Source organism: Martes martes, assembly GCF_963455335.1.
Source record: "Martes martes genome assembly, chromosome: 14".
Taxonomy (NCBI): domain Eukaryota; kingdom Metazoa; phylum Chordata; class Mammalia; order Carnivora; family Mustelidae; genus Martes; species Martes martes.
This window is the reverse complement of record NC_137902.1, coordinates 31416380-31444065: the sequence shown is the minus strand read 5'-3', so window position 1 is coordinate 31444065 and position 27686 is coordinate 31416380. Positions and strand designations below refer to the sequence as shown.

Genomic DNA, 27686 nt, shown 5'->3' with positions numbered 1-27686 from the left:
ACAGCCCGGCGGATCCCTCCGCCGCAGCGTGCGCTCCCGGTAGCGCCGCGATCGGCTTTTCGGCAATACCCGGATGGAAGCGTAATGGCCGCCATCAGGGACTCGCAGGCAATGGGGACCACGACAGGTATTCCCGATGAGCGGGGCCGCCCCGACTTGTTAGGATGCCGGGACTTCTAGATGGCCAGCCAGGGGGCAAAATGCGAGTTTGTGGGGGTATGAGGGTCCCCTGAACCGGCTCAGGGTTCCGCCTCTTGTGATAGGAAGCGCCTGCTAAATAGTCCCGGCTATTCAGCGCTTCCGCCTAACTTGCCGCAAAGTTTTTCTAGAGAAGTCGCCTCTTTTACTCAGCGCTCCTGCAGGCTGCTAGAGCTAACCTTCTTCTTCTTAGCTGGGTTTGCACTACGTTCGGGCTTTTTGAACTTTGCTTCTCCCACAGCCTAGGAGCTGGCGCGGGAGCGCGGCGACCGTGTGCCTCCGCGCGTCCGAGGGGAGCCGAACCCCGGAGGAAGGGGCGGATCGGGCGCGGTGTTTGGGACGGAGCGGGGCGCGCGGCGCTCGAAGCACCCACTCGGCGCATTCCGGGGCTGGTGGAGACAGCATGGGTACTGCTGCGACCGCACCCCTCGAGCTGTAGATTCGCAGGCCCACGGCAGTCCGACTCGACGGCGTCCCCATTGTGGGTCCAGTCTCTGGTCATTGGAGGTCTTTTCTTGCAGCTACGCTCAGCTCTCTGGCGCGCGCTCCCTCCTCCACAGAGTTGGCCAAAGGCGCCCTTCTTGCAGACCCCAACCACACCCAATGGCCGATGGATTTCTTTGTAACTGGCTTTCTCACTTGTAGGGTCCATTTTGAGTCTGTTCTTAACATGGTGTCCTCATTGTCAAGTAGACAGTCTCTTCCTAGATGGATATGGTAATGGAAAATATATAGGGTGAATGTATATAAGGTGAAATGTTGTAACTCTTTTAAGTAGACCAACAAAACAGGGTAGCTTTAAGGTTCAGGATACAAAAGTTTAGGTTCAGTTTTGCTTAATTCGGGGGACGTTTAGTATTTGTGAGCTATTTTAGCCGAAACATTCGTTGGGTATGTTTTGGATATCAAAAGTCTAAAAAACACCAGAAAAATAAAATAAGCCAATATTTAAGGAATTCGTAAGAATGCTGAACTTTGGTTATAGCAGTGGTGAAAAAGACACTAAACTGTACATCAGGATAGGAATTTCATTAACTTGAGTGACTGTGTGTTAGGCTTAGTTTACTGTTTTTTTGTTTTTTTATGCAGCCAGGGATCTGATTTGAGTGTACCTTTAAGTTAGTATTCTCAGGTTGAACAGATAGAAACCATTTAAGTTGAGGGAGTGAAATAACCTGACATTTTTCAAAGTTTTAGCTGCAAATCCATAGAAATGAATTTATTATCTTTTAGCAAAACAGTATGTTTCTGATATTTATAAAGGAAGACATTGCATTGGGTTAACATTTTTCAGGCCATTAGCATTTCATGAGGATGGTAAGCATAGTAGACCACGTTCATTTTTGTTAAAATTCTTACAAATAAGATGAGCCCCGAGTGTAGAAAATTGTTAACAAAAGGGGAGGGAGGGAAAAAATGCAGGTATCTGACCTGTTTTGCACATCCAGATTATTCCTTATTGTTGCAGTGAAAGTAAGAATGAATGTCAGTTCAAAATGTTATATCTGTTTTTATGGAAGGGTAAAAGAATATACAACCACAATGAATACCTATCTGTGTATCGATAATGTATGAGTTTTTAAATGGTTGAGGTTTTTTTTTAGAAATTATTATCACACTTTAAATCCTATTCTATTCTTTCTTAATAGTACATGTGGTCCCAAGTTTTTGTATCTTGAAGCATTCCAGAAGATATATTTTAGCATAAATACACATTTTGACTTCAGAATATACTTTAAACATGTCCTTTAATGTACTTTTATTGTTTACTTTTCTGTTTGGAATTGTTCTTATGGAAGCATTGTCTGCTTTAGATCACTTAATACAACTTTTTTGGGAGGGGGATGATAAAAGTTTTGAGTCTTGCTCAGTTTCCTTCAGGGGACTCTACCAAAAGTTTTGTGATAAAGCACTATAAGGAGAAGGAAAGAATTGTGGTGAAGTTGAAATTTTTATTATCTGATTCCAGGTGTGTAGGCTATGAATGTTTTAGTTCTGTATGGGGGTGTTGGCTTTGCGTGGTAAGCAATTTTCATGGGATGTTAGAAAGCACAAGTGAGTATAAAGAGGTAGTATGGTGGAGTTGGTAGTAGGATATCTGGCTTGGAATCAAATCTAGATTGTTCTGGTTTGTGATTTTGGCAAGATTCATTTTCCTGATCTTGAAATAAGCAAAGAAAGTGAACTAGATTGAGCCTAACATCCCTTCTAAACTTTGAGTTTTGTGATTTTTATAAATTTATAACATGTTATCATGGAGTAGCAATGGTGGGTTATGGGCCAGAAGTGGAGAAGGTTTTCTTTTTCCTCTTAAATTTAAACACATAATATGAAGCATAATTGAATCAAGAGTATAAAAACATTTTACTAACAGGTTTTGCAGTCAGTTTTAAAATCTTGGTCTTCATTTCCAGATACCGTCTCTTTTGATCACTGTTCCTGATTGTGGCTTTGTCCAAGCATTAAATTGCGTGCCTTTTGTTCCTTGAAGAAGGAGGTATGGTAAAGATTAAAGTATTACAGCATGTAGTCTATTAAGCAGTAAGTTAATATGTTTTGATATTGGACAAAATAAGGTAAAATACTTATGTATACATAAGTTTCTTACAGTTTTATTTTTGGCCTACATAAAATACTTACAGGTTTTCTTTTAATGTAAGCAAAAAAGGTCTTTTTTGGTTTTGTAGTATATTATTTAATACTCCATTATTGATGTAATGATAATTTTAACTATATTCTTCTAAATATTAAGACAGCGTTAAAGTCTTTTGGGTGATGAATGATGGAGTTACATATAGTAGGAAGATGTTTTGAAGTTGTATAAATGACCAGAAGAGTGTTTGTGTTTTGCTCTAATAAGTGCAAAGTAATGCACCTAAAGAAAAGCTGAAATATATTTATATTATGATTAATGGCATCTACATTATGAGTCAGAAAAGGTACTTGAGAATCACTGTGGAGTTATGACTGGTTTCCTGAAGACAATCTTTTGAATATTCTGGTGTGAACAAAAAGAAGGAAAAAAAATCTGCCATCAAATCCATGGTATTATAAGGAAAGCTTTGCATACTCAGTGGAAAATATTGTACCCTTGTACAAAAACATGGTTTATCTACCCTTGAAACACGAGTGTCTCTTACTGTTTGTTTTGGATAGGTACTGGGATACCACAGTATCATATAATACCTCTCACCAAATACAGTAAGTGTACCCATAAATATAACCCTAAATTAGAAATAAGATTATTTACATAACTACTGAAATAGCTGAAGTAGACTAAACCAACTTAAATTATTACTTCAGTAATCATCACCATGTTTTGCCATGAGTTTTTCTAGTAGATGGCTTTGTTTTCAAGGTCATTTTTCACAAAGGCAGGAGTGTTTTATTTTATTAGAAGTTAATGTCTAACAACTAAGTACAGTGAGTAGAGAGTGGCAAAGTTTAGATACTGGGTACTTACCTGTGTTCATTTTTATATGTAATTGCTTCCTACATAACATTTGTTTGCCCTCTTACTAAGTTAGGTTCACATGGGTACTGTGTTGTTCTTGAATAAAGTAAATGCTGAGTGCTAAGAATTTTCTTTACTGTGTTTGATCCAAAATTCTCAGAAAAAGTAATATGATGAAGAATGAAAACTTCAAGTAATGAAGTAAACAAGAGGCTCCTCTATGATGACTGACCAAAATGATTTGAATTATTCCATCTTAAAAATTGTGAGCAAAGTCTGACTAAATTTTAAAATCACTATTGGTTTGACTGCATGAAACATATCAGAATATCAGAATGAAGTTGCATGACTTGACGCTTAGGATAATTAAGTAGGTTTCACATGGGTCTCATTTCAAGAAATGGTAATAGCTAAAAAATATTGGTTTCATGGAAAGTCAAATAATTTCACAGTGTGGTAAAACCATCACTGATTCCTAATTAAAATTGGGTTGTTAAAAGGTTATAGCTGGTAGAAAAAGAAATATGTATTTGTTGACCTTGAACAACACAGGGATTAGGGAAACTGACCCCCTACACAGTTGAAAATCTGCATGTATTCTTTTGACTCCTTTAAAACTTAATTACTGTAAGCCCTCTGTTGACTGGAAGATTTACTGATAGCATGAATATTTGATTAACATATGTTGTTTGTTATATATATTAGATACTGTGTTCTTAATAACAAATGATAGTAAAGTAGTCTAGAGAAGAGCAAATGTTATTAAAATCATAAGGAAGAGAAAAATATATTTATAGTACTATACTGTATCAAAAAATCTGTGTACAAGTGGACCTGCGTGGTTCAAAGCTGTCTTGTTCAAGGGTCAGCTGTATATTAATTTTATCAACTCAGTATCTCTTCGTTTGGGGAGCTATCTCTCCCCTATTATGAGTGGTTAGTAGGCCAGTCATATAGTCTTATAACCCAAGCCTAGTCATCCCTATTGAAACAGTGATGGCCTGTTAATCAAGCAGAATCTTGATAATCAAGAATCCTTCTTTGAAATTGATGTATGAATCCTAGGAGAAAGATCCTCCCTTTTCTCTAAAGTTACTAATGGGGTAGGGGGTTAGTGACATTCTTTCCCACATGTATGAGGACCCCATCTGTAGTAGGAAAACGTGAAGCCATATGGAAATGGGAGACGGGTGGCGATAGCATGCCAGTTTCAGTTCTAGGGACCATGGTTAAGAGTATCTATGGTTTTCTTTTGATCCTGTCAGTTACCATGGTGTCCTTCCCAGTCCTATGTGCCAAAATTTTGTATATAAAATAGTTTGAATTGGATTGCAGCAGAAAATGTTCTGAGGGATATTTGGCCCTTATCAGTTTAGGATTATAGCTTCACATTGATCACATCCATCCACAATTTGCCCTTTTCTTCCACCTTATGAAAGATGCCCATCGCTCATCATTCATGTATATATTCAGTCCTTCATTCAACCTACAAACATTTGTTGAGTGTCTACGATGTACAAGTATGTGCAACTGTCTGGATAGTCAAGCATTCTACCTGCTAGCTGAGTAGATGGTGGACTTCTTTAATGAGGCACGTTTTTATAGATTTAGGTTACACTGATCAATAAGTATGTGTTGAGAATAATCAGTGCTGTGCCAGCATTTTAGTAATATGAAAGAATAAAAGGAATTCTTTGCCTTCAGAGTGCTTATAGTTTAGTTAAGGAACCCGGATTAACATATGTGAAATAATACAAACAGCAGATAAGTGAATGCATGATTGTATGGTATGGATTTTAAGTCTGAGTTCTGATAGAAAAGAAATTAGTGAAGGACTGGCAGGTTTCTTGAAGGAGGTATCACAGCAAATGGGTTTTAACTTATGAGTCAAGTTTTGTTAGGCACAGAATAATTGAGGAAAGGATGGAGTTGAAAATGACTGAGGGCTGATCAAGATGGGGCGGAGGTTGATTTTGACTGTAACAATTTGTATTTTGGGGGAGTGAGAGGTAGTGAGATACAAGGTTGAGTATTATAGGTAAATTCATGTGTGAGGCATTTGGAAAACCAAACACATTTTATTTTCTGATAAGGTGGGGATTTCTTTGAATAAAATGTTTATATTTCTTTTAAGTGTGATGCCACTTTTGTGATGCTAAGATACAAAATAAGTGTAATCGAGTGATGGAAATTTACTTGTGGAAAAGATCTTGTTATATTCCTCTGCCTTGAAATTTTTAAAAAAACAGTCATTAACCTGCAATGCTGTTCTGTTTTATATATGTTATATACATATAACATATATAAAATTAGTTTTTTTCTTCTTCTTTGCCCCCTTTTTTTGAGAGATCTCATAGTAACTGTCAAAACCATATCCTTCCTGTAGAGATACAGCCAGTTCAAAACTAATATTGCAGTAGATATAAAAACATTCTGAGAGAGATAAAGAATGAAATTAATGTTTGATTACTCGTAATAATACTTGTTTTGAGCTCCAGATACTAGGAATGATATGTAGGTTAATTCTTCCATTAAATGCTGTTGTCTACTTAACCTTCTTTATTCAATAACCAGTTAACTGATCCTCAACTCAAAAGAATTAACATTTGGTACATTCCTATTTACCAGGTTTGGCAAACTTTTGCTATAAATGGCCAGATAGTATATATTTTAGGTTTTGTGAGCAGGGTGGTTTCTTTGGGCCTATCAGCTGCTGTTGTAACATGATAGCAGCCATAGGCAATATGTAAATGAATGAATGTAGCAATGTTTTAATGAAACTTAATTTACAAAAAAAAAGGCAGCAGGGTACATTTGGCCCGCAGGCTTTTGGCTGTGGACCACCTATCATAGACTTAATGAGGCATTTCATTTGACAGCTTCTCATGCTCACATTTTCCCATTATCCTCCTCTATAGTAACTATAGATCAATTATCTTTATTATTTTCTAAGTTCACCTCTTCCACTTGTTCATTAGATCCCACGCCTTCTCATCCTGTGAAAGACATTGCTACTGCTTCTGTTTTTTCTCCTTCATCATCAGTTTTTCAGTGTAATTTCTCCCAGTTTTAAAAAATGAACAAAACAAGAAAATAACACTACTTCAGTTCTTCTCTTGGTTTTTTATACTAAAACTCCTTAAAAGAGTTGTCTGTATTCATCTCCACTTCCCTTCTTCCCATTTCCTCTTAAATCTGTGCTAGTCAGCCCTTCTACGGGGCTGATCAATGTCACCAGTGGTCTTGACATTAAATCCAGTGGTCAGTTCTCACTCCTGATCTTGCTTGACAGAGTTGATCAATCCCTGATCCGGGAAACTCTTTACTTTGCTTTTAGGATACCACTCTCCTAACTTACCTCACTGATTATTCCTTTTATTCTTCCTAGTTAGTTTTTTCTTCTCTTTTTACTCTAAATGTTGTAGTATCTTGAGGCTTAGCCCTTGGACTTCTCTCTGTGTATACTTATTCCTTGGTGATTTTATTCAGTTCTGAATACATAAATACATACACACACCAGTGACTCCAAAAATTTTATTTTACCCCAAGGTCTGTGTATTCTCTGTTCAGCTACACATCCACATTTCCACTTGAATATCTACTAGATCTCTCAAATTCTATATGGCTAAAACTGAACTCTTGATATATTTTTTATACTTAGTGTTTCCACATAGTCTTTCTATATTAATAAATAGCAATCCATTTCTTCTGGTTGCTGATGTTAGGACTTTAAGAGTTAATCCTTAACATACTCTCTCTCTTCACAGACAGATTTAGTCTGTCAGCATATCTTTTGGCTAGGTCGTCACAGCATATCCACCATCTAACCATGCCTCATTGTCTCTACCAAATTCTCCACCATTGTCTCATGTCGCCATCATCTCTCTCCTGACAGTTGTAGTATAATTATCTCCAAACTGGTCTTCTGGCTTTCACTCTTACCTCCTTCCCAGATACTCTGTTCTTAACATTGCAGCCAAAGTGATCTCTAAAAAATCATTCAGCTTACGTTATTTCTCTACCCAAAGTGCTCCAGTAGCTTCCCATCTCATTTATAGTAAAACCAGAGTCCTTTTGGTGTCCCTCAGGCCTTGTTCCAGTTCCATTACTTCTTTGACTTCATCTCCTACTGCTTTCCCTCTAGTGTTTTCTGTTTCAGTCATACTGACATTCTTTCTAGTCTCTGAACATGTTAGGCACACTCTACACTCAGTGTTAGCACTTACTATTTCTTTTCTCAGAACGTTTTCTGCCTCCACTTCTTAGCATCTTGGCTCAAATAAGACTTTTTCAAATGAGGGCTACCTGATTTCACATTTATTGCAACTCTCGAGTTCTGCCTGTTTTTCTCTGCTTTATTTTTCTCTGTAGCTCTTGGGATGTTTGAATATATTAAATAATTTACTTACTTTGTTTATCACCTAAATAACTAGCAGAGTGTTATGTCCACGAGGTGATGGATTTTTGTCTGTTTTATTCACTGCTGTATTTTCAATGTTTCGAACAAAAACTGGCACAGATTTGGTGCTAGCTACATGGCCAACACTATGCCAGATGCTGGTGATACAGCAAAAAACATGACAGATATGTTCCTTGTGCTTATACAGCTTTTATTCCAGTGGTGGAGACAGCTGGAAAATAAATTGGCAAATACATAAAATATTCCCAAAGTGTTACAAAAAAGAAATACAAGGGGTTTAGATAGGGAATAATTTTTTTCTGTTTGAGAAGTGATGCTTTATAGGTTGGGGAAGGCCTTTCTTGAGGTGATGATATTTGAGCTGAGACCTAAAAGATGAGAAAGATCTAGCCATTGGAAGAATAGAAGGAACAGTTCAAGCAGGGAATAGCAGGTGCAAAGGCCCGAGATAGGAAAAGAGTATTTGAGGAACTGAGAGACTATCTATGGTAGTTTGCTGGAGTATAGTTACAGATGATGAGAGTGGTGTGAGGTGAAGTTTAAGAAGGAGGTACAGTACCAGATGTCACTGCTCCTTGTAAGCCTTGGCAGAGATTAAATTTTATTTTAAGTGCTTTGGGAAGCCACTGCAGATTTTAAAGCAGGGAGCATAGTGATCTATTTTATATTAAGATCACGTTTGCTCCTGTGTGGAGAATGGATTCAGAGGAAGGTGGTGGGCAAGAGGGAAGCATGAATGCCAGTTAGAAGGTTATTTTAATTCAAGTTACAGATGACAGTGGACTGAGATGATGACAGTAGAGATGGAGAGAAGAATTCAAGATGTTTTTTGGGGATGGAATTGACAAGTCTTGCTTATGGATTAGCGTGGGAGTAGGGGGAAAGAGGATGCAGGATGATTCCTTGATTTCTGAGATGAGTAACTGGATGGATTGTGGTGCTATATTACTAAGGTGGGGAAGCCTGGGAAGTAGAATTTGCTTCTGTCATAGAGACAGGTGATTTTGGGGGCCAGAGAAAATTTGAATAGTTTGTATTATTGTGGGAATCTGAGGGTAAATGGGATGCATGTTGATGCGTGTCGTCCCAGTCAGATAGCCATAAATTTTTTGATTCCCCCCACCGTGCATTCCAAAATCTTAAGTAAAATCTGCCTGATCTACATCATTGCCACAGCAAAATGACAAAAGAAGAAAAGCACAAGAGATGAAATAATCTTTCTCCTTCCCATACTAAATTGAGTGGTTTCTATTTTACTTTGGGTGGATTACTTCTGATTTTTCTCCCAGTTCCCACATACTGAAAATGTGATTTCTGAAGGTGTGATAGAGTGTGTGCATGTGTGTGTGTGAAGTCAAATTCCATTACAGCAAAAAATTTTACATGATCTGTAGCATTTGCTATAAAGTAATTTAATTAAAATCACAGGAAGTCAGATATTTTGGTCACAAGTAAAAGAACAAATGCGTCAAGAGTGTGTTAGGACCCTGTGTATCAATCGTCTTGGTTTTTGTGAGGGATAAATGAAAAATATAAAATAGAACTTGTCTTTAAGAAGATTATGAATTACCTTGGGAGGTAAAACTTAAAAATGAAATGATGTGACTATAAAGCAGCGTAATGAAATGGTGAGCAGTGGTTGTACTTTAAATGGATATTCAGAGAAGGAAGAGATTTGTGTGTATTACAGGTTTCATGTCCCTATAGGAGATAGATTTAGAAAGGAAGTTCAACCAGTATTGAGAAGATAGAAGGGGATGACAAGCCCGGTGAAAGGAAATAGGATAAAAAAGTGAATAAAGGTGTATGTGTAGGGGAGTAGAAAGCATCTTTAGATATTGGGCACTGTACTTTATATATGTAGTCATTGTGTCAGTAATAAGAAAGAAGATTAACCTGAACCAGGAACTGCTTCTATATTTTAACTTTTGATTTGGGACTTTTGATTTGGGACTCCTTCATTAATTGTGTACCAACCAGTGTTACCAACCTACCTGAGTGGTACATGGCTCACATGTATCCTAGCATTTTGAATCTCTCTGTATCTGTCCTTAATTACATTAGCATATTTAGCTCTTCATTTCTCTTTTCTGTGTTTAAGTTGCTTATTAGGCCGTGATTTGGAGAGAGCTGCCTTTTATTATATCTATTAATTCTACAAAATGTATTCTTTCACTTATTTAAAATATGGTAAGTATTACCCCTACAGGTAAACTTTTTAAAAACTTAAAGCATCTACCAAAAAAAGTAAGCCCAGAATGTGTTTCACGTCATGAAAAGATTATTATTTTGAAGGCACTATAAGGTTCTGCTTTTAAACAAAGTTTTAGGTTTTTTTGTAATTTTCTTCTAGATCCCTTTTAGGCAGAACCTTAGGTTTTTTTTCAGTAAGCTCTTCTTGCTGCATGCTTCTTTTGTTTTATTTCTAGTTATATATTCATATGAGTGTTTTGAATTCAGTTATCTCTGTAGAAAAGAATTTGATGACTCAAGGAATGAAATTGTTATACAAAATAATGGCTAATTATATTAGTCCTTCTGTGTGATGTGACGTTAGGTTACAGAGCTACATGCTGAGTTACAAATGAGGGGAAGCTAAAATCAGAGTTTTTTTTAGTTCTTTAATGCTTAAGCAACAAGAATTTAATAAAGAGCATATAGATTCTTTTTATATCATTTCAGTAAAGCTAAAGACTGTAGAATGTCTTTGCTTTGTAATTTGTTGTAGAAAGCAAATGAAACTCTAGGAATGGTGCTTTTTGATTTACTGTACTCTATTCAGTTGTTTCTTATCCTTGGCATTTCACTTCGGGAATCATCTTTTTAAAATTTCTCTGCAATTCCTAACCTATGTTAACATTGCCAGTTGTCTGGTTCCTCACTTTTTATTTGGATTTGTCAGTTAGTCCTCTAAATTTTCTGACTTCTATTTTTATTGTTTCCAATATATCTTGCTTTCTAGTACCATTCTAATAATATTTCTAAAATACTGCTTTTATAACTTCTCTCTGCTCATGAACTCACCATGGCTCCTGGTTACCTTTCATTTCAAGTTCAAATCTGTCCTCTGTAGTCTGTTCTCACTTAACCTCACCATTATACATTTTCTCTGTGATCTAGATCCCACAGTGCCATGGGAGAAAAATGCTTTTCTTCCAATATTACTCTTTTTTTCTGCTCTAGGTAGCCTTTGCTCCTTTTGTGCAAGTTTAAGTTTACTGCTCTTTAAACAATCATCACGAAACCTACCTTTTTGTGAATTAAAGGCAGTCAACATTGATCTATCAACTTAATGTCTTAAGAGTCTGGTTACAAGTGATAGAACTAGTTTAAAGTAGTTTAAGTCACTGTTAGCTGTAAAAGGAGGAATTGTTTTAAGGATATTAAATTTCTTAGAATTCAAGGGCAAGAGTAGACACAAGCTTCAGTGAAGACTTGGCGGTAGTAACATTGTCCTCTTGGTTTCACTCAGAGTACTTAGGAGAGTTGATGATTCTCCCCTTGCTGTTTGGGTAGGTTTGTCTTTTGCTTTGCCTTGCTGTCCATTCCCTAAGAAATTTAACTTGTTGCCAGTAGATTGAGAGGTAACTTTCTATAGATTTGTCTATGCCTATACAAACATAGCCCTATAGTATCTTTGCTCCTGACATGAAAATGAGGATCTTTCCTCCTAATAGAAAAATGTATTACATGTTTTCATCTGTAACTTCCTTATTTCAAAACAAAACAAAACAAAAATTCACAACGAAATCTAAGTCAATTTAATACATAAACCTTTTTGTTTATAATGTTTTCAGGTGGGTAAATGTTCCATAATTTACTTAATCATTCTCCTATGCGTGGATGTTTAAGTGATACTGTTACATATGTTGTGCTTTTATTTCTGTACAATAGGTTGTTAAAAGTGAGGTTTAAGGGGGTATACTTAGACAATGTGAAGGAAATCGGTTATTTTCAGGGAAAATATGAATTGAGAAAAATAATTCAAGCAGTAGAAACCCCCAAGAGCCCAGAAATCATGGAAGACCTTTCAAAGTTTTGTAAGGGCTAAAATCCAAAGAGGTATCAGGCCGTTATGGTATTTTGGTACAGTTGTATAATTTTAAGGAGTAGGCAGTTCTCATGTTTAGTGAACTATTCCAGAGATGAAATGGTGGAGAGTAATTACTCCAATTCATTTTACATATTCTATATAATGTCAGTATTAAAACTATTAAAGATAGCATCAAAAAAGAAAATTCTGAATAAAGTTTTGTCAGATGAAAACCAGTGCTTTATTGAAGAATAATATACTTAGCTGATGTAAAAATAGTTCAGTATTATCCATGCTGTTCATTTCTTTGTATACTGTAAAGATTTCCTCCACTATCTGAAAATAGAGCATTCTTAGGAAACCTTTTATAAGTTGAAATGGTATAAAGCAAAGAAGCAGTTAGCACTAATTCATGTGGAAATTTTTTGAGTATTCTCAGACCCCCAAAATAACCTTAGTCTTAGGCTTTTCTGATACGTTAGGAGGCACATCTTGCTGGGAGGCCAGAATAATTGAGATAAAGCACAGATGCCCACAGACAGAGTTCGAAGCTCTGGCCTCCTGATGCTGACATACTGACCTGTAGTTCCTGGGGAAGGAGCTTGGCGGTGCCGTTCTCACTGCTTGGGCTGCATGCTGCCTCTGTAACAGATTGCTGCAAAATAGAGGCTGAACGCTGATTTTGGTTTTTTTGTTTGTTTTAGATTGTTTTTTTGGTTTTTTTTTTCTTTTTTTGTAAAAACAAACCCTCTTTGGATTTTTTTTTTTTTTAAAGATTTTATTTATTTATTTGACAGAGAGAGGTCACAAGTAGGCAGAGAGGCAGGCAGAGAGAGAGGAGGAAGCAGGCTCCCCGCCGAGCAGAGAGCCCGATGCGGGGCTCGATCCCAGGACCCTGAGATCAAGACCTGAGTCGAAGGCAGAGGCCCAACCCACTGAGCCACCCAGGCACCCCAACCCTCTTTGGATTTCTTTTGGTTAGCAAAAAACATACTACTGTAGGTTTGTAAGTGAAGTGGTATAATGCAAACTTTTGAAAAGCAAACTTTCATAGAAAAATAGAAAATAATCGTCAAATTTAGATCAGTGTTACAGTTTTTCCTATTTATCTTTTTAAAGAAGTTTTAATTTCTTTTTATTTAAATTTTTTTCTTTTAATGATGTACTAAGATCAGGAAACATATTAGTTGAATACCATTTGTTTTCTATATAAAATACAGCTTTATATTTGTATAAGAACACTGCATTCGTAACTTACTCTGGTGGTGCCAGCTTCCTTTACTTACTTTTTAAGGTATCCTCAGGGCTCACAGATTAACTGTTAAATTAAAAAAAAAGTGACCTCTCAATAGCATGAATTTATATACCATGAGTAACATAGCATAATTTTTTATTCTCTGAGTATAATGTTTGCCAGTAACTTTATGGCTGTTGTACAGTCCTCTCTGCATGGGTGTGATTGGGTATCTGTGTACTGATGCAGTACTGATGTACTGTGTACCGTGTACAATGTTGAATGATACCGATTTTGTTTTGATTTCCACCTTTAGTGTCAACATTCCTCAACTTTTTGCTAGCATCAGTTTTACTATTTTAAGTTTGTTCAGAAAAAACTCAGTTGGTTTACCACAGGATTCACTTGCTCTGCTTGAGAACTTCAGAATTTTCATGGCTTCATGCCATTTTTTGATAAAGTTTCATAACAGTATAGTCTAGAGGCAGGAGGTCATTTCATCACATCCAAATGTAAGCTGTTTGCTTGTGCTGTGATAAGTTTGCCAGTGTGGAGGCTGTAGTGATCCAAGGACAGCATTTTAAGAAACACCTAAGGATGACCAGTAATCATGATAAACACTTTTAAATGTGTACTCTTGACTCCTTTTTTAAAAGATTTTATTTACTTGAAAGAGAAATTGAGAGAGAGAGCATGAGAAGGGGGAGCGTCAGAGGGAGAAGCAGACTCCCCACTGAGCAGGGAGCCCGATGTGGGACTCAATCCCAGGGCTCCAGGATCATGACTTGAGCTGAAGGCAGTTGCTTAATCAACTGAGCCACCCAGGCATCCCTACTCTTGACTTTTTACTATGAGTTTGTATGGGCCTGTGTGTTTGTTCCTTATTCATCTATTCTCTATACACTTACCAATATTTGAACAAATTAACTCCTAATATGTGCTGTTTATTTTTTTTATTAAATGCATCTTGAATATCTTCCAATTAATAAATGTAGGTTTACAATATTGTTTTTTAAATTGAATAATATTCCACTGAATGAAAATACCATTATTTATTGGTGGACATTTTGTTATTTTTGGTTTTGTGATTTCTGTAAGCAGTGCTTCATTGAACCTGCTTATTACCTTTAGGATACATTTCTAGAAGTAAATTGGAAGTTATATACTTTCTTCCTGCTCGTGTACAGATTTTTATTTTGTGTATTACCAGAAAATGAAATTTTAAAAATGAAGGCATATAAAATACAAGTCCACATTTTTATTGTTTGATTCAACAGATAGAAACTTAACTCTGTAAAGTTGCTATAGTAGTTTCTAAATGCTTACCTGTCAGTTTCTGTACATATGTTGTTGTGAACTGGTGAGGAATGTTTCATGGACCATCCGCAGACCGTATTTTTAGTAGCACTATGTTAGTCTAGGAGCCAGTGTAGAAGGGGGAATAGTGGGCTTGGGGTGGGGTTTGTGTCTCATCCATATATGGTCATTTAATCCTCTGGCTTTTGGTATAGTACCCACTCTCAGCTGTGTCTGGTATCCCCTGCTTAAGAGAGTCCGTGTATTCTCTGTAGAGAATAAACCTGCAGGCATCTGCTTTGGTGGGGAAATAGCAGTAACCTTTCTTACGGAGTGGGGAAGGAATCTTAGCATCAAACCAGAACTCAAGCAGCTTTCTCCAAATTCCTCTTTATTTTAGCTTTCTCCTCTCTTTTTTGTAGTTACTTGGTACTTGCCAGTTCCTAAGCCTTTCGAAGATTCAGAACTAAAATAGGTTAGTTCTTAGCATTACCCAGTCTGTCTGGGATTAAGTTTTGTTGTGTTGGCAGGGTCATTTACTAATTTATCTGCTTTCCAGCACTAGAAATTTGTTGCTATTTTCATGTCTCCTGTTTCCTATCGTTAAATTTTTTTTTAAGGACCTCTTACATATTTGTTTTGTCATAAGTGTTCTCTTATTCATGTCTTTTCTGCATTTCTTAACTGTATTAACAAAATATCTACTTTTATTTCTATTTCATAGATTTTATTGTTGACAGATATTTCTTCTATAACACATTTTTCCTTTTTTAAGTTTTTCTTTTCTGATTAAAATTTGATTTTGCTAAAGTATTTACTTGAAACTTTATTCCAGAAGAGTACATATGTAGTATAGTTTTTAAATCTTTATATATCTAAAATTGTGTTTTTCCTTTACATTTGAATTTTCCTGTGTAGAGAATTGAACCTTGGGTTATTCTGTTTTCCTCAGAACTCTATGTCACTCTGAGTAAAATGTCTGATTTTTTTTTTTTTAAGATTTTATTTATTTAATTGTCAGAGAGAGAGCACAAGCAGGGGGGAATGGCAGGCAGAGGGAGAGGGAGAAGCAGACTCTCCGCTGAGCAAGGAGCCTGATGTGGGACTCCATCCCAGGATCCTGGGATCACGGCCTGAGCCGAAGGCAGGTGCTTAACCGAGTGAGCCACACAGGCGTCCCGAAAATGTCTGATTAATATTGATTTCTGATTAAAGTTGGCATTGCTGTTGAAAAATACCCTTTTAGGTAACTCTACTTCTCTACATTTTTTTTTTTTTGGTAGTATTTCATTTTTATTTAAACTCAAAAATTTGTTGAGGATAAATTATAAACATTGAGTCTTATGTTCTCTTCTAACTAATAATCTTGCCTGGCATTTGAGGAGCCTTTGATTTTGAAAATTCAGGTCTTTAAAAAAAAACCCAAAACTCAAATGTTACTTTTTTCTTATTTTCAAAATCATTATTTCTCTCCCATCTACTTTGTTCTCTCTTTCATGGCAATATGTTCTTAGTTTTCTTTTTTTTTAGTATATTATCTCAGGTCTTACTGAAATTGCCAATTACTATTTTATTTTTACCCCCTAAGATTCCTCCTTTTTCCGGTAGTAGAAACTTTTGTGTAGTTACTGTTTTTCATTGCTGGATGGGGGAATGGGAAGGGTTTCTCTGTTCAGGTTATTTTCTCTTTGTTGAGCTGCTGCAGCTAGTGATGTTTCTGCCAGCTTAACTTTTGATGGCTTTGGTAGTTGAGATGAATTCTTAAAGAATGAACCAAGATTTTTTCAGTTTTTTAGTTAAAGGGATGGGGGAGTTAATGTACTTTTTCCCTGACAACTTAGAGATAATTTACTTAATGTGGACAAAGGACAGAACTGTTAAACAGAAGATAGGCATGAATATAGGAAGATTTATCTTTGTTCAGAAATAATTTCCTTTTTATATTTTTCCCAACAGCTGGTGCTAACGAGTCCCAACTCAGCCCCTGGACCCAGCTCAGAACTCTGGATTCATTCTCTTCCTTCCCATACCTCAGCCCAAGCTTTCTATCTCTTCAAAGGGTACCACATGATCTTCCACTCAAGTCCTCACTTTCTAAAATCTCAAGGTATGTTCAGGGAGGGAGTGGGCAGATTTATGTCCTTCACTTTCTTACTAAGGAAGGGCATAAGAGATGCTTATTTTAAATGCTTATTAAATAAATGTCCCTTAGTCAAATTCCTCTTTAAAAGTGGTGTTTGGCAGTAGGTTTGCATTTGTTTTCACTCCTCTCTCTGGACTGTTTCTTACCAAACACCTTGCAGTGTGTGTATGGAATATTTTTCTAATTTGTAGTCATTTTGTAGGACTTCATTTTTTGGTTTGTGTTTCATTGGGCAGTTGGAAGAAGTTGGAAACCAGATGGCTTAAGTTGCCATCTTGATGCAGGCAGTTCTCCAGGTTTGCTTGAAAGGGCTAGGCATACTTGTAGTGTTACTATTAATACTGCATACTTGTAGTATTACTATTACTACAAGTAGTATTTTTTCAAGGCTTGAGGAGATGTTGGTTAAGACTTAGGAGGTAATAATATATAGAGAGGGCAGTAGTTTAAATGGAGATTTAAAATCAGTAATCCTTGGTGAGGGTAAAGATTGAACTATAGTGAAAAGAGCATTAGCTAGTAGCTTGAAAGATTAAAATTAAAGTAAAATTCCTCTTTCCTTTTTTTTTTTTTTTTAAAGATTTTGTTTATTTGACAAGCAGAGATCACAAGTAGGCAGAGAGGCAGGTGGAGAGAGAGGAAGGGAAGCAGGCTCCCCGCTGAACAGAGAGCCCGATGCGGGGCTCGATCCCAGGACCCTGGGATCATGACCTGAGCTGAAAGCAGAGGCCTTAACCCACTGAGCCACCCAGGCGCCCCACCTCTTTCCTTTTTTTATGTTATCTGAGAAATTCATGACACACAAATATTTTTTGCCCATAGGTGGCAACCCTAGTATAATTTGCTCCCAGATGTCATCATTGATTGCTTCCACATAGTGCAGGTTGAACATAGTTGAAGACAAAAATAGATTCTCCAAATTTAAAATTTGAGGGTGAATAACAAACTCCAAACTACCTATAATACACAAGCTCCCCTAATACTGTATTATTGTACATGCCATTCATTAAGTGTAAAAAATACTGATGTTCAATATTAATTATTTAGCATTACCAAGCTTAAGTAAAAGCTAAGTGGATTACTTGATAAGGTCCCTTTTATTAACATTGTTTTGCCTGTGTGTAAAGGACATGCACTTTATTTTTTTATTTTATTTTTTTGAAGGTTTTTTTTTTTTTTTAAAGATTTTATTTGTTTATTTGACAGACAGAGATCACAAGTAGGCAGAGAGGCAGGCAGAGAGAGAGAGAGGAGGAAGCAGGCTCCCTGCTAAGCAGAGAGCCCAATGCAGGGCTCGATCCCAGAACCCTGGGATCATGACCTGAGCCGAAGGCAGAGGCTTTAACCCACTGAGCCACCCAGGCGTCCCAAGGACATGCACTTTAATGGGTGAACTTTGTGACCTCTGTTTTGGCTGCCATGCGTTCTACTTAATTGTTTTCTGTTCTTCATGTCCTGGAAGGGTGAGGTTGCTGAATGGTCATCTCTGAATAAGCAGTATATTAATGTGTCCTGCCTCTCTTCCTTCACATTGTAAGCTGCAGTAGGGTGGGGACCATGTTTTTTAATCTTTCCACAGCACCCATCACAATGCCTCACATTCGTAGTAGGCATTCATTTATTAGTAAGTGTTAGTTGATTGAGTTATTTAAAATCCTATTTTTGGGGCGCCTGGGTGGCTCAGTGGGTTAAAGCCGCTGCCTTCAGCTCAGGTCATGATCCCAGCGTCCTGGGATCGAGCCCCGCATTGGGCTCTCTGCTCAGCAGGGAGCCTGCTTCCTCCTTTCTCTCTGCCTACTTGTGATCTGTCTGTCAAATAAATAAATAAAATCTTAAAAAAAAAAAAATAAAATCCTATTTTTACACTGGTTTTTAGACTCTGGGGTATGTGTTTTCTTACAAGAAAAATTTTAAATTGTGTAGATATTTTGAAATGGAGTTGATATTTAGAAATATTATCAGTCTGTTTCTAGCATTAGAAATTTATTTTTGAACACATGTGATACTACTACAAGAAGCAATTTCCCTTTTGTAAGAAAACCCATGATATAGTTTCTTGATCATGTGTATAGTAGAAAAGCTTGAGTATGGATAATCCAGAACGACCACAATATGGTATTCAGGTGAGTGGAGAACCGTTATAGGTGTGCTTAAAAGTTTCACCTCTTTGAACCTCACCCTCAGATTCTGGTATGGTGAAGTCTCCTTTGGTGATTATGATGCTTGTTGCTGTTGAGAATGTGACACTCTGTAGGGGTCTTAGTTGGTATGGAGTATCCAGCAGCAGCTGTCATTGAACTTTATTCTAGCCATTTATTTAGTTTTTCTTACTTCTGAAGAAGAAGTATTTACATTTTACTTTAAGTAATTAGAGTAAAACATTTTAAGTAAAAATTTTAATATTTTACTGAATTAGATGTAGTGTGTAAAACCAGTGCATGCTTTGGCAGCACATATACTAAAATTGGAATAATGCAGAGAAGATTAGCATGGCCCTGTGCAAAGAGTGACATGCAAATTTGTGAAGCGTTCCATATTTTGTGCAGTTCCTGAGCATTGTACCACCCTTTGCAGTGGAACTCTGAGAAAATGGTATGAGTCAGAGCACAGTGTGTGGCACTGAATAATGAAATTGTGATTTTTCACTACTAAAAATATATTCAGTAAACTGGTACCCTGTTAATGAATTCATTATCAGTTTAGCGTATGTGTGTATATGTGTGTGTGTGTGTATTTAAAGACTATCAAAGAATGTGTTTTTTAGACCCAACCAGAATTACTGAGTGTTAGAGATATTAAAAGAATCTCTTAATATGTAATTTAACTTTTAATTGTATTCCCTTAATAAAGGATTTCTGAAACAGTATCTAGTTACTTAGATTCATTGGAATTTATTTTTTTTTCATGTTTTTATTTATTTACGTAGTCTTTGCCCAACGTGGGGCTAGGACTCAAAACCCAAGATCAAGAGTCGCATGCTTTACCAGCTGAGCCAGCCAGGTGCCCCTAGATTAATTGAAATTTAAAGCTGAGACCTTTGACTAGACATTACAGATGAAGCTCAGCATGATTTATACTTTATTTTCTTTAGTTTATCTGATTTTGTCTATTATTCATACATACATATTTAAGATCACAAAAGTAAGAAAAGGTAATTCTTCTAATACACATTTTGATATTTCTGAACCTTTAGTACTCAGATTCCAGTCTCAGCAATATATTATCACATCTTATTACTTATCCTGTTTTTTATTCTTTTGTAGTTTAACCGATAATGTGTCATTTCATGGTAATCACATATAGTAATGATAACTACAATTTATATAGCGCTTTACAGAATATTGTTCATATGTTTTCTCATTTAATCTTTACAATAACCCTGTGAAATATGGAGAAGGTACTAATTTTTTTTTCACCTTATAGATGAAGAAACGAAGACAGAGATTGAGACTTGTCTAGAGTAACACAAACCAGTAAGTGTTGGAATTAATGGAGGCAGGTAGTAATGGGTGCATTCTCATATGCCAGGAGCTTTCCTTGCTGCCTTTTGCCTGAGTTCTAGGGACAAAAAGCCAAAGAGCCAAAATGGTTGGGAACCAAAAAGATAGTAGGTAGACTTTAATAGTACCCCAGCAAAATGTGCTATTCCTTTTTTTTTCTTTTTCTTTCTTTCTTTCTTTTTTTTTTTTTTTTACCAGTTAGTAATGATAACTTGAAAGAGCAGATGTCTTCTGTCACTGTTGTTAGATAAATGAAACATCTTAGATCTAGATTATCTCTGAAGCACTAAGGAAATAGAGAATCTGGAGAAGAAGCCTGTTGACTTTCTCACAAGGTAGTAGCCAGAGGGTCAGCTAAGGAGGTGAGAGAGTTAATAGTTCATGTGTGTAACTGGAGACACATGTGTAATTGGAACTTAAATTTTTATGGTTCTCATTAAGATATTTTAAAATCTTGCTTAAATATTGTCATGCCAACTTAATATAAAAATCTTAGAGCTTGAGGGTGCTTATCTAGTTGTGGTTTTCTTTAGATGACAAAACTGAGATGCAGAGAACTTGAAGCTTGCCCAGTGTCACAGAGCAGAGACAGAAGTAAAACTTGTATTTCCCGACTTGCAGATTAGTGTTATTTCTACTTCAAGCTATTACTTCTTGGTAAGCTGTTCTTAAAATACTTAACAGGTCTTTTATATCTTTTATGTATGTGTTTGATCAGCATTCCTATTTTGTATCAAAATGAACTTTAAAATATGAAAGTTACTGATACTTACGAAAATTCAATTCTTTGTTTGATTTTAGGTGAGTTAATGTGGGAAAAATTCTGGTATTTTGAAGATGTCTTGGCACAGTATTGTTTCCTGTTTAAATTACAAGTAACTTCAGTTTTTAGAGAAAAAAGAAGTTGGGATTTTTTTGTAAAATCATGCCATCTGAACAGAAACCATTATTTTTTGATGAAAAACAAACTACTTTAAAAAATTATGATGTGAAAAATGAGATAGTGGATACTATCAGATCAGTACCTAGGCCAAAAATTGCAGAAAGTAGTTTTCATTATGAACTAAAAAATGTGAAAATTGATTTGCCGAAGATACATATTCCAAATGAAGTCTTTTTGAAACATGAAGTTGAGAAATACAGAAAATTATTTCAGCGTCAACCACAGACTGCAAGAAAATCTATCAGTGTAAAGACTGTAAGCTGTGTAGAGGAGTGTATGTTGCTCCATAAGTCTGAGAGAGTTGAAGAAGAGAGTTTAAAAATGTCTGCAAAAATACTCAATTTCAACTGTTTAAAATGCCGAGATAGCACTCGATATAGTCCAAATGATTTGCAGAAACACTTTCAAATGTGGCACCATGGTGAATTACCTTCCTATCCTTGTGAAATGTGCAGTTTTTCAGCAAATGACTTCCAGATATTTAAACAACACAGACGGACACATAGAAGCACTTTAGTAAAATGTGACATTTGTAACAATGAGAGTGTATATACTTTATTAGAGTTGACAAAGCATTTTGCATCCACACATTGTGTAAATGGTAGTTTTCAATGTGAAAAGTGCAGATTCTCCACCCAGGATGTTGGCACATTTGTTCAGCACATTCATAGACATAATGAAATCCATTATAAATGTGGTAAGTGCCATCATGTATGTTTTACCAAAGGAGAGCTTCAGAAGCACCTTCATGTTCATTCTGGTACATTTCCCTTCACTTGTCAATATTGTAGCTATGGTGCTACTAGGAGAGAGCACCTGGTAAGACATGTTATAACTTTGCACAAAGAACACTTATATGCGAAAGAAAAACTGGAAAAAGACAAATATGAAAAGAGGATGGCAAAGACTTCAGCAGGACTTAAGCTGATACTGAAAAGATACAGAATAGATGCATCAAGGAAGACGTTCTGGAAACGCAAAAAGATCAACAACGGAAGTGACAGAAGTATAGAAAAAAACACTCAAGTGCTCAAAAAAGTGAACAAAACACAGGCTAAATCTGAAGACCAGAGCCATCTTGTTCAAGAGCATTTAAATGAAGAAAAGGATGAAAGACCACATTGTGAGAATAATGATAAACCTGCTGAGTCAGAGTCAGAAAAGCCAACTCTTCTGTCTACCGGGCAATGTAATAGAGTTGAAGAGGGATCAAATTCTACTCTAGGTTTCTTGAAGACTGCTGTACAAGGACCTACAGTGTTAATGGTGAAAAATAATAGAATAACAATTCCTGCTAACTACAGTGCTGATTTTATGGGCTTTAAGATGGTGGATGGAAAACAACATATTGTAATAAAGTTGTTACCTACCAATAAACAGAATTTATATTCACCAGGCTCACAGTCAGATGCTGCAAAGGACAGTACTGCCAATTTGCAGCCCCGGACTTTGGACACTACTGGATTTTTAGCAGGAGTAACAACTGAATTAAGTGACACAGTTTACATGAAAGCAACTACCCCATTTTCATGTTCATCTCCTATACTTTCAGGGAAAGTAACGTCAGAAAAAGAAATGGCTTTGCTATCTCAAACAAGTAATATGTTTCAAACAATGGATGATGAAAAAAATGTGTCTTCTTTGTCAGCATCAGAATTGATGTCAGCATCCGTGAATTTGACCACAAAAGCTGAAACAAAAGATAATATTGACCTGTGGAGAAGTTATATTACTCAGAGTCACCCTGAGATATCAGGTGCTGCCATTAGAAGTCCAGATAAAGTCAACTCTACTACCAAACAAAATGCATACAACAGTGGGGATATGCATAACTATTGCATTAATTATGTCAACTCTGAGTTACCTGTTGAATCTTCCAACCAAGGATCGTTGCCCTTTCATAATTACTCAAAAGTAAATAATTCTAATAAACGACGTAGGTTTTCAGGAACAGGAATGTGTGAAAACCCTCAAAAAGAACCTTCACCAAGCAAGACAGTTGTTCAACAACCAATAAGTGAATCAGTTTTGTCACTAGTGAGGAAAGAGAGCTCAAATCCAGATAGCATGTTAGCATCTATTAGCCTTTTGAATACTAAAGATGGAACTTTAAAAATGCAAGCTGAAATTGAAGAACAGTGTGTTTTAGAAAAAGGACAAAACAGTGACGGACAGAACTTATACACTAATGAAAATCAAAATTTAGAGAGCTTGACTGAAAAATCTAAGTGGGATAACATTTCTAATGTTGAGTCACCTATGATGCCTAGAATCACCTCTGTTTTCTCTCTCCAGAGTCAACAGGCATCAGAATTTTTGCCGCCTGAAGTAAACCAGTTACTTCAGGATGGATTAAAAACAAAATCTGAGGTAAAACAAGACTCTAGTAATAGTAACACCCCAGGTAAAGGCCTGCCACTTCATTGTGACCAGTCATTTCAGAAACTTGAGGGAGAAGGCAAAACAGTTGAATCTTCAAAAGACTTCAAAGTACAAGGCATTTTCTCTATTCCATCTGGCAGTATAGGGATTAATGTGCCTACGAATGATCTGAATTTAAGATGTAGTGGAAAAGAAAAACAAAATCTGTCAATATCACAAGATGTGAGAGATTCAGAAAAGACACCTAGAATTTCAGGTATTGGCACATTACTTAAGACTCAGTCAGATGCAATAATAACACAGCAGCTCGTAAAAGATAAACTGCGAGCCACTACACAAAATTTAGGTTCTTTATATAGGCAGAGTCCACTTCTGAATTCAGAACCAAAAAAAGCTATATTTGTTCAGACTCCAAAAGGCTTTTTTGTACCATTGCACATTGCTAACAAGCCTGGATTACATGTTGTTTCAGGAAGGCCACTTCCATTGGTTAATACACAAGGTGTACCTGCTTCTCTTCTTTTAAACAAGAAACCTGGGATGATTTTAACATTTAATAATGGGAAACTTGAAGGTGTTTCCACTGTCAAAACTGAGAGTGCTCAGGCTTGTGGAACTACAGCTAAGGAGCCTTGCAGAGTACCTTTTTTAAAGGTAGAACGAAACAGTAATTGTCTGACACCTGCACTTTGTTCCAGCATTGGCAGTTGTTTGAGCATGAAAAGTAGCTCAGAAAATACTTTGCCAGTAAAAGGCCCTTACATCATCAAAACATCAGCAAATTCTTCAGCAAGAGCTGTTCCTATGCCTAATACAGTATCTGAGCATCAGGGCACCAAGTTGAATATCTTGGACTCAGTAAAACAGCAGAATGAGATTTTTCCAAAACCACCTCTTTATACCCTCTTGCCTGATGGCAAACAAGCTGTTTTTTTAAAGTGTGTGATGCCAAATAAGACTGAGCTGCTTAAGCCTAAATTAGTCCAAAATAGTACATATTATCAAAACATACAGCCAAAGAGACCTGAAGGAACACCACAGAAAATATTGCTGAAGATTTTTAACCCTGTTTTGAATGTGACTGCTGCTAACAATCTGTCTGTAAGCACCTCTGCATCCTCATTGCAAAAAGACAAGGTACCATCTAATCAGACTACAGGAGGAGAGCAGAGAGAGCCAGAATCTTCTAGAGATGCCTTACCCTTCTTACTAGATGATATGATGCCAGCAAATGAAATTGTGATAACTTCTACTGCAACATGCCCAGAATCTTCTGAGGAACCATTATGTTTCACTGACCGTTCAGACACCAGGGTATTAAGGTGTAAAACAAATTGTACAATCGAGAGAAGCTTCAATAGAAAAAAGACTTCAAAAAAAATTTTTTCAAGAGTAAAAACTTATGCAAGAAGTAAAGATTCTGAAACTGCCTTTGTATCTAGAAACAGAAACTGTAAACGAAAGTGTAGGAATAGTTACGAAGAACCTCCAAGAAAAAAAGCAACATTACATAGAAAGTGTAAAGAAAAGTCTAAACCTGAAGATGCCCGTGAATCATTTGATTTTAGCAGACCAAGGCTTTCAAGAGATTCAGTCAGAACTTTGCGGCTTTTCCCCTTTAGTTCCAAACAGCTTGTGAAATGTCCTAGGAGAAACCAACCAGTTGTAGTTTTGAATCATCCTGATGCAGATGCACCAGAAGTAGTAAGTGTGATGAAAACTATTGCTAAATTTAATGGACGTGTACTTAAGGTTTCATTGTCGAAAAGAACTATCAGTGCTTTACTGAAGCCAGTTTGTGATAATGCCTCGAAAACGATTTATGGTGATTTTTCCAAAAGACATAAAACATTGAAACCTGTTAGTTCTGTGAAAGAAAGATTTGTGCTAAAATTAACACTCAAAAAGACAAGCAAAAACAATTATCAGATTGTGAAAACTACCTCTGAAAATGTTCTGAAAGCTAAATTTAACTGTTGGTTTTGTGGTAGAGTATTTGACAATCAGGATGCTTGGGCTGGTCATGGGCAGAGACATCTAATGGAAGCCACTCGTGACTGGAATATGTTAGAATAATTTACTGTAGTTACCAAGGAAAAGAAAAGTAAAATTATCTTAGAAGAAAACATGGGTTGAATTACCTTAAGGCAGACGTTTTCTACTTCAGTATAGTACCTAAAATTGAGCATCTGAAAGTTGGCTGAATTTCCATGGGAGACTAAAAAAGTTTCATGTGTGATATTTGAAAATGCTATCACTGCACACATAAGTTTAGCAAGAAACTAATTGCAGCACAGATGTACCTTGATTTAATTTTTTTAAATGTGTTCTTGGGAAGTTAGGGCTAAAGAAAATTTTGATAAAACAGTTTTCCCAATTTAGTTATATAGTGACTCTTAGTAGAGGGTCATGGCTGGCAGCTGCATCCCCTCTCTCCTTCCACCAGCCTTATGAATCTGGTAAGTGTAGCTTCTCTGAAGATGGAGGAGGCTCTTTCACCACGGAGCTGAAGGACTTTCTCCTCATTTGTGAAGACACACCAAGAATTTGAGTAAAGAGCTTAACTTTACATCTGCTAAATATAGTTATTTTTGAAGGGTATTAGGCTCCTCTGAGAGCACATTTAACTAACTACAGATACATCACATGATGCTTGAACAGAGTTTTTCACAAGTAAATCTTTTTTCTCTATGCTGTGTCCCAAATCAGGAATTGGAATACCTTCCCAAGGTGATTTTCTTTTTCTAAATGGCTATGTCAGGCTTTATAGTAGATGGGCAGCCTCCAAAGAATTAAACTCTCTTGGTCCAGTTTAAAGTCTGATTAAAGAACTTGAACATTTTTCTGAATTTGATGATAATCTCCAGTGATTCTCTTGCACAGAACTATGCTTATTTGATTTAAATTTTTTGTCCCCCATAAACCAAATGGCCAATTTTTATCTTGGTTTTCATCCATTTAAAAAGTGGAACACAGAAGCACTTCCAAGGGAATGGCTTTTCTTGAAAATTAAGAATCACTCTACAGAAACAATATTTTGAAGCAAGATTAGCAAAGCAAATCAGATTTTTGCTCTTTAATTACTTTAGGTATCTGAACATGTACGTACACATTGGGACAAACCATTTTTGTTAGCACCTTTACAGTCTCCCTGACAACCCAAAGCAGATTATTTTACTGATTGTTGGCAGTTGAAATGAAGAAGCATTAATAGTGGACTCAGTGGCAGGACACAAAACTTCAGGACAGATTCTTAGGGGATATACCCAGCAGGTAGAGTTTTAAAATGGATATTTTCAGGACAAGAGAATCATCGACTGAAACTTCACCATGTAAGTTTGGATCAAATTTTGTTGGATTATTGGATAATGGAGTTCTTATATTACAAGTTACTGTATAATTTTTGTTATATTGTTACTATAAGTGTTAAAACATTTTCATTGATTGAAAACTTCAGGGCTTCTTTTCTGTATATAAGAAAGAATTTAAACCTGTACATATTTTTGTACCTTTCAGTTTGTTATGTAAATTTTGCACAGAAGATTTTTGACATAAAAAGTTTATTTTCTTTCAATTTAGTTCTGTGCATGCACTAATAAAACTGGTTGTTTAATTTAAAAGGAATATGTAAGACTTTACCCATGTTATTTTCTTGGTTTTTATTTTAGATGTAGAATTTTTTTTTTTTTGGGTAAATTCATTTTTCAGGGATTGAACACTATTGTTAGCAAGTGCCTAAAAGATGTGAAACAGTTTACATATGTCAACTGTAACAGTAGGTCCCAAATGGGCCCATTTCCCCAAAAGTTTTATTTTAAAGAAAGCCATACATAGATGCTTCAAGCTATCTTGCTATGCACATTATACACATGTACTTTTTTTGTGCAGTTTGTCTACTTTCCTAGTGAAGTATTTTTTGTATAAAACCTGTTACAATTGTGTTTCTTAAATTGAGCCTAAGAATGGAGTTGATTGGAAATATACAGTATATATTAATAATGTATATGGTGTTTAAAGAATGGTAAGCAATGTTAATTTCTGTAATGAATATTTTCATCAATTAAATTTATCTTAAGTTTGTGT

The 27686-nt window shown here is 36.2% G+C and overlaps 1 protein-coding gene across 3 annotated transcripts; it reads left to right on the top strand.

The window, feature by feature from the left end:
- On the top strand, nucleotides 1–27686 carry ZNF518A (zinc finger protein 518A). 3 transcript variants are annotated; one of them, XM_080823395.1, is made up of 6 exons: nucleotides 1–127; nucleotides 2613–2695; nucleotides 16592–16742; nucleotides 20202–20251; nucleotides 20812–20935; nucleotides 21080–27686. In XM_080823395.1, the coding sequence occupies exon 6, from the start codon at nucleotides 21204–21206 to the stop codon at nucleotides 25677–25679; it is 4476 nt and encodes a 1491-aa protein (XP_080679521.1). In that variant the 5' UTR covers nucleotides 1–127; nucleotides 2613–2695; nucleotides 16592–16742; nucleotides 20202–20251; nucleotides 20812–20935; nucleotides 21080–21203; the 3' UTR covers nucleotides 25680–27686. The 3 variants fall into 3 exon arrangements, with proteins under 3 accessions (XP_080679521.1, XP_080679523.1, XP_080679522.1); XM_080823397.1 differs by lacking the exon at nucleotides 20812–20935 and having other exon boundaries at nucleotides 65–127; XM_080823396.1 differs by lacking the exons at nucleotides 1–127; nucleotides 2613–2695 and adding an exon at nucleotides 3813–3917.